This window comes from Ursus maritimus, unplaced genomic scaffold, assembly GCF_017311325.1.
Source record: "Ursus maritimus isolate PB19 unplaced genomic scaffold, ASM1731132v1 scaffold_11, whole genome shotgun sequence".
NCBI classification, from domain to species: domain Eukaryota; kingdom Metazoa; phylum Chordata; class Mammalia; order Carnivora; family Ursidae; genus Ursus; species Ursus maritimus.
In genome coordinates this window covers 36,893,451-36,905,617 of record NW_024423453.1, presented here as the reverse complement: position 1 = coordinate 36,905,617, position 12,167 = coordinate 36,893,451, and the positions used below count along the sequence as shown (strand labels likewise).

Sequence of the window (12,167 nt, the reverse complement as noted above, 5' to 3'; positions counted from 1 at the left end):
AGCCTCACTCATACAGCTCAAACTTACGTGGTCACAGAATTTTACTTACGTAAATCAGAAAAGAAACTCAAACTCAAGGCAGAAGTTGGCTGCTGTTTTTTGCAGGACTCCTTGTCCTCCCTTCTCTACAGAGAACAGAACATCAGGAAAGGCCGAAAGGTGTCTCGCTGCTGCCATCTGTCTCTCCACCTCAGAGCAGCTACGACATCAGGGACTAAACCAATTTGGGGCAACTCTGGGCAATCTCTTTTTTAGGGGAGGGGGAGCCTGAGGTAATCTAAAAGCCATAGTTTTCTTCCTGAGGCTCCTTCCTTTCCTCACTGCCTCCCAGCCACTTTCTTGCTCAAGGGTCCACAAGACACTGAGGAACAGAAGACTGAAAGCCAAAGCGGTTACTGTTACTGCCTCGTTACAAGCGTCACATCAAATTACTAAAGCGAACTCAAGTGATTTCCTTCCCTATGTAAATTACTATTAAATAAATAAACTAAACGAAGTTACTCAGTGCTCCCAGAGCCTTGAATCAATAATGGAATTACTTAATCATGATTGGCTTCAATTCGCAGACGTATCTCTAAATACGTGACTCACATTGACTGAACACTCCATGTGAGCCAACGTCCCAAGCGTTCTTTTTTTCATTCTCACAACCTGCCCGCAAAGGAGATGCCACCATTATCCCAGGCGACACGTGATAAAACCAGGTCACGGGGAGTCAAGTAACGAACTCGCCATGGTTGCAGAGCTAGTAAGTGCTGGAAGAGATTCGAATCAAGACTGACCTTTGAGCTGATGCCCTTCACCATTACGCGATAAAAGTGTCCAGGGAGCCTTGCAATAAAATGCCATGGACCTCATCAGAATCTGAGCCAAACACAGAGAACCTAGCACACCTACTCTGTAGCAAGACGGTTTAACCATTTTTCCCTATTAACTTTACACAGCCACTCATTTGGAAACTAATAGCTTTGGAAGCTTATTTGTTCTTAAAACAAATAAGATTACTAATTAAGAAAATGAATAATCCTGACTCGCCTGAATTTAGTATTTCAGTTTTGCATTTGCATTTCTGCAGACACCACAAGACTCTCTGGCTCCCTCCCACATAAGACTGTCCTCTGTTATCCACCCACTCCCATCTCACACCCATTATGATGAAAAAAGAGACAGTGAGCGAGAAACTCAAGTTTACTTGCTGTAAATTTTCTGGGGACAGCTGTTCTTTATTTTCTTCATTTTGCATATAATTTGCCCTTGGCAATTTAAGATTAATGTGCAATCATGGTAAAAAGTGTTGCAAGTTCAACTTTAGGCATCTTCCCTCCCACAAAGACTAGTACTGAAGCTATACAGCCTCACCTTCTACCAGGCCCATTCTCGAGACCCCATACAACTCCAGAGGTGCTCCGGAAGTGGAAGAATCCTCAAGCCAACTTCAAAAAGATTTTCCAAAAACCTAAAACCCAGCTTTTCAAAGACAGAGAAATTTACTTTTACATACAACAAATCAAAGACTGACACATCTTAGATGTGGCTTCCTCCTTCTCTCCCATGAATTCACAGCTTGGTACAGGGCTGAACCAGATAACTGACAGCTTGCCCAGACCGACACTTTAATGCCATACTCTAGAAATTATTCGCATATGGAAGTTTTTTTTAAGAGAAACTTCATAAACAAAAGTAGCATACAAATTTAGTTTTAAATCATGATGACTATTTAAAAAACAGCAACCCGAGGAAGTTTTTAAGCAAGTGTCTTACTCTGTTTTACTGTATTTTATAATGCATGCACCTGAAAAACTACATGGCATCCAGTTCTAGAGAAAGTCAACATCCTGGTTGTGGGAGTTGGTCCTTTTATAGGAACGGGAGTAATTTACTTAAGGAAGTAGTGTAATTACTCTCCAAGCTCTGAAACCATAAAATGCTTCAACATGTAACATAACGTATCTTTCTATGTCTAAACTATTACCCGTAATTCTGAAAGATGCTGACATAAATTCAAAAAGGAATGAAAACCAATCCTACATATGTTATTCAAAAGCACTAATTCCAACCACATACAGAAGAAAAAGTCCTTCCAATAATTTCACAAATTGCTGAAACACTTAATTTTCCGATGTGGCATGTTAGTCAAATCTCTGAATACTCAAGCAAAACACAATTGCTTACTGAGTTCTCTGTATGTAGACACAGACTCTATGTGAGATGAGAAGAGGCAAGCAAAGGATAAATAAGACATTTTCTTCACTCCAAGGAAACCATAAAGTTCCAGAAACAAAATAAATAGATCAAATATAATTAACAATATCAGACAATATAACTGCCAAATGAGGAATTTTCATAAGGAAAGCTCTTCAAGGGAGAATGGAAAAAGGAAGTTTAAAAACACATTTAACGAATATCTACTATGTACAAAAATTAGTTCTAATCCTCACAAACGTGGGTGCGGGTAGACAGTGTGAATGAACTTCCTAGTCACATTCTTCTGAAGACTAAGGGTCTGAAGGGTTTAGAATCTTTCCAAAATGCCTACCTTTCTGCATCATTTTGGAGTGTAAACCTGACCACTCTTCACAGCCGACAGAGAGGTGCGCCTTCTGCAGAGTAATCCAAGTGCCTCTCTTCCTCCAGTCTCTTGCCAGTGACCCCCCACGTCCCAGATGCATCATGCTCTGTCAAACATCAACACTTCGACCCCACCCTTTTCCTCTCCCAAAATCCTTCCTGACACTCCACACTTGTGCACCTGGCCAATTCCTCCTCATCTTTCAGAATGCAGTTTACGTGCTGAGTCCCCAGGGAAGCCCTGATTCACAGGCTGGGTGCGGGGGGCAGGGGCAGGGCAAATGAGCCCATCATATTCTCCATCATCAGACAGGAGATGAATGAGCCCATCATGTTCTCCTTCATCAGACAGCCAGAGAGGTGGTGACTGCACGGTTTTCAGCCTAGACACAATGGAAGAAAGGTTGTATAAAACTGCTTGAGAATAACCAAGTGTTTTCCCACAAATGAACAAACTACTACAGGGCACCAGACACAAGGCATCATATGGACTAGCAGGTAAAGAAGCTGGAGGTGAAGCCCAGAATCCGTGAACAACAGGCGCCATGAACACTTCGGAATTTGCCTTGGATTCACCTACAACGTGTTGGAAATCTGAAATGCCCTTGGCTTCTGAGACTTGGCCACTTTGAGCCATTTTCTTATTTCTTCCCTCAACTGCACTTTTTAGGATGGAGGTTCTACCCTCCATCTGCTAGATTCACACTCATCATCCCCAAAGCTACACGGATCCATGACCAGGGCCCTCATAAACTCTACTTTCTCAGAAAACCATCATGGCTTCTTCTACCTCCTAAAAGCAGAAGATGAGAAAATTCTTGTCTCCCCTTGACTATTCTTATTGGAACTCACATTGTCCACAGCAGAAGCCCAGCTACCAGTGATTATGAGTCAACAGAACTGATGGAGCCCAGGAATCTGCATTTTCAAGAAACACCCTTGGTGATCTAGATGGCAACCAGTCTGCCGTGGACCCTTAAGTTTCCTGGATAGCCTTTGTTTTTCAAACTAAAATCTGAAGGTGAAATTCCTTGCAGAACTCCTACCCTGTATGTATGACCAACTGCTAAATGCGACTACTGCTTCATCTGCTAAGTCACACGGATGCATCCATGCTATTTGACCCCACTGACTAATCGCCCTCCCTGAATCAGCTACCTGCCCTGCCGGATCCTCCAACAGAGGCAGAATTCTGGGACTCCTCTGCACTCAGTCGTCCCACATGTGGCTAGTTTTCATATTTATCTTTCTAAGCCTCCTACTCTGCTATCCACCACCCTCTAGGACTTACCCAGTTCCTTCACAATTAAATGCAAATGCTTGAGTACCTGCTTTCATACTGTTTCTTTATGCTTCCTTTCCAATCAAATTTGCCTTGTTCCTGTCACACTCTGTCTCCACATCTTTGCAGAGGTGTCTCTAAATGCCAAACTATACCTTCCTATCCTTTAAATCTAAGGAAACCTATTCCTAAACATAGTTCTCAATCAACATCAAGTACACTGCAATCTATCAACACGCAAATTCTCTGAATTCTTGCAAACATATAACACTTTTATTACATGATAGATTTACATTACAGATCTGTCTGTTTACTATTAATGTATCCAGCATTATATGTAACTAACCTTTAATATGTGTCCCAAAGGACTAGAAAAAAAGCTATGTACACACTGTGACTGCTCGATAAATAAATACTGGTTAGCTGACCGGCTTCACGTCAGAACTAGGATTTAACTGTGATAGGCAACCTGTTACTGAGGGAAGGTAAAGAACACTGCGCTATTTTTTCAGAACTTTTCTGTTTTGTTTGTTTGTTTGGGTTTAGGTTGGGTTATTTTTTTAAAAAAAGTTAAAGGAAAAGCTCCCCACATAGAAAGGATACTATAACCATAAAGATAATAACTGTACACCTTATTTCTCCAACACACAAACCACCCTTCCATTAGAACAATGGTTCCCAAACTTTGCTACATAGTAGAATCACCTGGAGAACATTTTTTTTTTAAATCCCACTTCCCAGTTCACAACAGATAGCAATGAAGTCAACTGACTTGGGAGTTGGGGGGGGGGGAGAGTCAGGTAGGATTTTTTGAGGATCCCAGATTATTCCAATGTGCAGCAATATTTGGGAATCATGGCTTTAGGAAGGCCTTCAGCTTGGTATACAATAAGCAATAATTTCCTAGCAGTAGTCAGTTTGCCTGAATCCATTAAGAGCCGGTACACAGCATTTACAAATATTTGGTAAATGGCTGAAAGATCAGTTAATCTGACTCCCACATACCCCCTAACTTCATGAGCAAACAGCTCTATGGAAATGATGAGTATGATTTGCTAACTGATGCTGATATTGTAGTGAAACGGGCTTCTTCTTACCCAAAAGCAGAGTTAACTGCTAAATAATCCCACTCAGGTCAAGATGCTAGCATCTATATACCTCAACATATACTGTACATGTTAACATAGATTATATATTATATTAGTGTCATATATTGGTATCTTATATTAGTATCATATATTAGTGTCACATATATATTAGTGTCATATATATCATCTTAGTGTAATACGTATTATATATGTTGTCAAAGATATGTCAGTACACTAAAAATGTCACCTCTTCTTAGGATACTGAGGACCACAATAAATTTTAGACATTTGTCTGATGCTTTCCAAATATTTCAGTGATGTCACAAATAAGGTTGATAGTAATAAAAATGCCAAGAGTCATTTTTAGAAGAACATATTAGGGGAAAAGGCACATTAATGGTTTTAATCCAAACACATGAAATGGTAGTTTTCAGACAATGATAGTCACATCTAAAACACTAAAAGCAGTGATTAGAAATAATTTTTCGGTCAGATTTCATTAAATGTCCCTGGTCTTTAGGCATGTAGATCCACAAAATACACGGTTGTCATTCATGCTATTCACCAAATATTTCCACCTCTGTGTGCTCCTGGTAGGGCTGTTCAACCTAGACTCTTTGGGGTCGAGTGCGGCCATGAGGCTTCTAGTGACCAATTAGCTGTAAGCAAATGTAACTCGCTTCAAGACCAGACCATTCTAGTTGCTGGTCCAAAGCCCTCCAGAACTGTTTCCCCCTGGCACCGCAACCAGGAACCTTTAATTTGGTTGGTTTGCAAAGGCAACCAGGAACCTCTAAGCCAAGGTACTGGTGATGAGCAAAGCCCTCCTACCAAAGCTTGAGTGAGAAATAAGTCTTGTTGTTTTAAGCCACAGGGACTTGTGCGTTTCCTGTGACAGGACACCAAGAGCTGCTTTATCTTGATGAAAAAAAGAAGTAGGCAACCATACCTGTAGCATAAAAAAAAAAAATCAACAGCCATGATAGCTGATTTGGAGGAAATCATTAAGAGCAATATTACTTGGAGGAACTTAAAAATTTAGGATAAAAGCCTCAGAGATTCTACAGTGTTTCTCATTTTTCATAATATAATCTGACCATTGATTCTTTTAACACTGCTATTAGTCTAGCATTCCATTAAAAGCAAAAGGCTTCATTCAGTAATGGAAGACCTTTAAGAATAAAAGACTTGAAAAAATATATATATGCTTTTTGTTATCTTTAAATGAGAAAAATCTAACTTAAATTATGTAGACTTGGGGCACCTGGGTGGCTCAGTCAGTTAAGCTTCTAACTTCAGCTCAGGTCACAATCTCAGGGCCCTGGGATCCAGCCCTGAATTGGGCTCTGTGCTCAGCAGGAAGTCTGTCCCTCTGCCCCACCCTGTGCTTGTGTGCGGGCGTGCTCTCACTCTCTCTCTCTCTCTCTCAAATAAATAAAATCTTTGAAAAAATTGTGTAGATTCATTCTTCTGTTAAAAACATCCAGTAATATATTTATAATAAAAACACATTCAATACATGCAGATTCTAGCACATATATTCCAGTCAATGTATATAACACTCCATAAAGCTACACATACCAATCAGAAAGCATTCTAGATAGATTTTAATCTGTTCAGGCAGAAGCAAGTATGTATAAAACATATCCTTTGGGGAAAGAACATAATTTATCAAAATAATAAGCACACAAGTGATACAATTAAGGCGCCTCACTTCAGGAGCTCAGGAGAAACAGAAATATGAATGATGAAGTGAGAGATATGAAAATCACAGTATTTTTTCTAAATTTTGGAAATGTGTGAAGCACTTAGAAAATGAAGAAATTTGTCAGCTCAACTTGAGGGCAGGCTGAAATGAAGGAAAATTCCAGGCCAAATTGCCACTGGAAGAAAGCACAGAAGAAAAGGCTTTCTGTGACTTGAGTTTTTACTATCAATGGGCAAATCCCCAAGTCATAAACCGGCTGGTATTCTTCCGTCATCTGACCCTCTCGTTTCAGACCTGGCAGGCACCTGGCTCCACAACAAAGACCTTGTTTTGACAGAAAGTATGAACGCAATGCTTCATCCACAAAGTCATCCAAAGCAGGACTGGGGTATGCAATCTATGAGGGTGAATTAAAGATCCATTTATTCATACTCCACTAGGTCTCTAAACAAAGAGAAACTCGACCTCCAGAAGGAGCCTGTTTTGTAATGTTCAATATTTCGTTTCTCTGAAGTCTGCTGCCATGGCTGCAAAGTGCAAGGGCCCTGTTATTTTAGGGACTATAAAGAGAAAGCTTTCGGTCAGGGGAGGGATTAGCTTTCCTTAAATTTAAAATGGAAACAATCCAAATATTTATCAATAGGTAAACGAATAAATAGATCACGGTAGATCCATGTAATGAAATCATGCCTACCAATAAAAAGAAATGAGCCAGGGATACACCCAACGAGATGAATCTCAAAAGCATTATGCTACATAAAGAAGCCAGACTCAAAAGACTATACTTCATGATTCCATTTATATGAAATGCTTTTTTAAAAAAAAGAAAGAACTAAAGTGATAGAAAGCAGCTCAGTAGTTGCCAAAGGCCAAGGAAGGAGTGGGGATTGACGGCAAAGGGGCACAAAGGAATGCGGGGAGGAAAGCTAGGAATCTTCTATGATTGTTATTTCTATGTTATGGCAGTTACACAACAGTACACTTGTCAAAACTCACCAGTTTCTACAAAGTCAGTGAATTCTTTTTATGTAAATGACACCTCAATGGAACTGACTTTTTAAAGGGAGGCCAACAAGAAAGACAATGGAAGGTGACAATATCTCAATAGTGAGCAAAAAGTGATTCAGATTCGCTGTCCAACACCGCTGAGTCTTCAAATGCTTCTCATTCCAGCTCTGACTTCAAGTCTCAATGGGGGTGGGGAGTAGAAGTAGAAATATAGATGTAAACAGAAGGGAAAATCCCACCTTGTCATCATAAATGAACAACTCAATCTCCGACACCCAGAATGTACATTTTGCATTGACGCATTCCATTCTACAACACTTAACCATGCAACAGTCATCTTAAATGACTCTTAGATTTTACATACCTATAGCCTTTCATGATAAAATGATTCAGTCATGTTACCTCGTGTTTCAACTGCACTGATACATTTTCTGAGAATTGTGAATCCCATCTTATCCAACTGTGCACCTAAAAGAAATACAGTTATAAAATATTAAGGGCACAATGAATAATTTACGTTTCTCTTCTTTACAAAAATAGAAAAAATTATTTAAATCCAGTTTAATTTTTATTTCACTATTAAAAGAAAGCTAAAGGCCATGTGTTCCCTGTTTAAATAATGTAAACGAGAATTTCATATATTTAGAGAAGCACTTACTGGAATATTAGGACATCTATTACCAATAATTTATAAATTTATAATATAAAATAATTTTTATATTAATAAATATAACTTATCTTAAACAGTGGGAAAGAACATGATACAAATCTTTAGGGGGAATCTATCTAAAGATGATTAAGATATACTTTGCCAAAATTCCACCACCACCTCAGGACTTTTTTTTTTTTCTTTTAAGTTATAAATGAGTGAAGTAAATTACTTGACAGAGAAATAACACATTTTTTTTTTAACTTAAAGAGAAAAGTTTTTAGGGGCACCTGGACGGCTCAGTTGGTGAAGTGGCTACTTTGGGCTCAGGTCAAGATCTCAGGGTCCTAGGGTGGAGCCCTGTGAGGGAGCCTGCTTCTACCTCTGCCCCTCCCTACCCCCCCAATGCCCCCTGCTCGTGCTCTCTCTCCCTTAAATAAACAAGATCTTCAACAAAAATTTTTTAAACACTTCTAAAAGTATTATTTGGGGGAGAAAAAGTATTATTCGGGCCATGAGCTTGAAAAAGAACTTCACATTTCATACCATGCTCTAAGTGTTTAATATTTTATTATTTTCATAATGAATTTAAAACAAATGATTCATGTAACAGAAATGATTATTTCAAAAATGTCCTCTTTTTTTCTAAGGCTGGCACATTAGGCTGACACATTTGAGTGTCCTAATAAAAGATGATTCTTGTTTCAAAAATGAAATCAGGGGAAGTGAATACTTGAGTCTGTATTTAGAATGAGGGAACACTAATATTAACACCTGTCTCTCAGAGGGGACAGCATGAAAAATCCATGAATATAAACTGCGCAGGTTTAATGCTAAGCTGGAAGATAACTTTACGGAGGAAAATCGGGCAGTGGTTTACTGTTTAAGGATCCACTATTCACCACATTTTATAAAATGTTTAGCAAAACTATTTTTCAAAAAAGTGGCATGCTTTATTTCTCTATAAAAAATAAGAACATAAAGGAAGGGGAGAAGGAGAAAAGGAGTGGGAGGAGGAAAGAGGAGAAAGACAGAAAGGAAGGGAGGAGGAGGAGGGAGGGATGGGAAGAGGGTAAGAAGGCACTTCAAGTAGGTTTACAACTGGCAATTTTCAATGGCAGGCTAGAGATGTCTTTTACTCAAGCACTGGCTCAAATGAAACACACATCATGATAATTTTGAATCGTGTGTTAGAGAACATAAAATTTCCAAACTATACACATTTGATAAATGTAGCCTTAATTTCTCCAAAGATATCAAAAGTAAATTTACAAAGAATCCAACAATTCTGATCACATTTTTGCTTTAGCTCAGTAAAAATCAAGATTACAGAGCTAGGCTATATGTTCCTCAAGTCCATACAATGCATGTGAAGATTGATGTCTTAGAATATCTGAATATGTTTGATTGTTGTTCTTTTCTTTTTTTTTTTTTTTAAGATTTTATTTATTTATTTGACAGAGAGAGAGACAGCCAGCGAGAGAGGGAACACAAGCAGGGGGAGTGGGAGAGGAAGAAGCAGGCTCTCAGCAGAGGAGCCCGATGTGGGGCTCGATCCCAGCACCCTGGGATCACGCCCTGAGCCAAAGGCAGACGCTTAACGACTGAGCCACCCAGGCGCCGCATGATTGTTGTTATTTTCTAAAGTGCAGTGATTCGCTACTCATATAGTCCATACTCAGACTTCAAGGATATAAAAAATATATATATCAAGGGTCGGGGTAAGGGGGTTGCAAACAGGGGACCTGATAAACAGCTCTTACCCACAGGAGTTTACAATTTAGGAAACTGAAAGACCCCTCCCTGAAACTCTTACGTGTTTATTTATGGCTATGAGAATAAATATTAAAGTAAGTTGTGGAGGAAGCATTTTGGGTTTTGTAGAGAAAGTAATTATAGAGAAAGACAAAAAAAAAAAAAAAAAACTCAGAGACGGAAAAGATCAGTGAGAATGACAGCAGCCCAGGAAAATCTGGGTTGGTGCCCAGTGGGTAAAAGAGAATATATATATTATTTGGAGGACTAGCTTAGAGAGGGTCCAGAGCACCCAGCAACGATTTGACATCGTAATGAAAACAACCTAACTCATGAAGAAGGGAACAAACAGTCCTTTTTATGAATTAACACTTACTTCCTTCTGGTCTTGGGATGATGGCTCTATTAAAACTATGTAACAGCTAGTAAAAGAGAAAAAGGGAAAACAATATTTTTAACACATCAATATAAAGGATTCAAGTAGGCATGCCTAGGACTATGCAAAAAAATACATTGATATTGGTTAATTATATACTAATTATTCAAGTACTAAGATAAGTAACAATAAGGGGCATCTCTGAGTCTACTTTGTCTCTGACAGATAGGTATGCCACAGCAGCAAAAATAACATGAAGGAGCTATGATTCTTAAGGAATTCATCATAAATTTGAAATGCTTGGCCTTATAAGTATAGAATGACAAAGAAATTGCTGCATTCTAAGCAATAAGATGCTCATTTTTTTCACCACTATTTCTAAAATCTGGTATTTACTTAAGAAAGAGAGAATTCCTACTCATAATTTAAATAACTACATCTGAAATAGCTAGGTGATAATTCCAGGACTTCAGCATCGACCCATTATTTGCAAGGCATATACAGCACCTGAGAAAAAATATGCAACCTTAAGTGTCCTCACATAAATACATAGCTAAATATTTTCTTTCTGAAGATTTGCCTTGGTGTATGTCAAATTAATTACTTGGTTCTTTGTTGTAAAGGAGTGGTTATATATGTCTTCAAGGTTACAATGCCCTTGACAACAGATTTCTTTCTCAAAGACTTAGTCATGTGATCTTTTTGCTACGCAACTCCCTTTCCAAAGCACTTCTTGAATCTCAGGGTAGAGAAGTCCTAGTTACTGCATTGCGTTTACTAGAGAGGATTAGTATAATGTGTTTTGGATCTCAGTAACCATAAATATTGTAAATACTCTTGATTTCCAGCTAAAAATTTCAAGGGCAAATTAAGAATAGACAGAAATAAAACTATGGAGGCTAAATGTAGGTCAAACACAATAAAATAATACACAAATCTGATTACTACTTTTTTGTTTTCCCAAGCATGATACACTCTCCTTATAGCATCTATTTTTAACACGTACACTTTGGGTTTTCATTTTTCAAACACTGAATCAGGACTGTCAGACACACCGTGGCCCAGCTCTCCGGCCCCCATATTACACTTCCACCGACCTGCTCTCTATGACCATCAGATAACATTACCTTTCGCCAGTTTTACAACTCTATTCTGACACCTCTCCTTCTACTCTATATGACCCCTCTTTCACTTGGAAGCCACTCTCTTTCCCTTTTTTTTTAAACCCTGCTAAGATGACAAATGCTTTCCAGCTAAGCCCACCTGGTACCTGCACTGGCATCTTACTGAGAGTCGCAATACTTTCGGCAGAGTTTATTTAAATCGGTTCTATGGTGTTTTCTATAATTATCCTAAGTCCCCAGTTCAATACGTGATCTGCCAAATTCCCAATTCCTGAAGCCACCAGTCCACTGAAATGAAAGCAGTGCCTGAATTGAGTCGCAAACAGACTGAGTCCATGAGCCTCTGGATCTATACAGCTACCTTTAACTGACTCCTCACACCCATCATCCAGGCCCATTCACTAGGGCTACCTGATATTGCATACCATAACCCATTAGCCTGAACCATAAACTGTTAAATCAAGCAAAATGACTACAGCAGGCGCTTATCATACTGCCTGCACTGCCTCGTATTTACTGTTCCATCTCCACTGAGATCAGAATGAACTGCAAGCATCTACGATGCTCCTCACCCGAGGAACTGACAGGTAGGAAAGCGAAAAACTGAGC

General features: G+C 39.0%; 1 protein-coding gene across 2 annotated transcripts in view; it reads right to left on the bottom strand.

Moving 5' to 3' along the window:
* The window catches only part of ARHGAP10 (Rho GTPase activating protein 10), a 308,238-nt gene that overhangs the window by 144,657 nt on the left and 151,414 nt on the right, over nucleotides 1-12,167 (bottom strand). For both annotated transcript variants that reach the window (XM_008685462.2, XM_008685463.2), the window contains exons 12-13: nucleotides 10,435-10,480; nucleotides 8,057-8,122 (exon numbers count right to left, since the gene is read on the bottom strand). In XM_008685462.2, coding sequence (XP_008683684.1) covers nucleotides 8,057-8,122; nucleotides 10,435-10,480 — 112 coding nt within the window. The remainder of the gene's footprint in view (nucleotides 1-8,056; nucleotides 8,123-10,434; nucleotides 10,481-12,167) is intronic.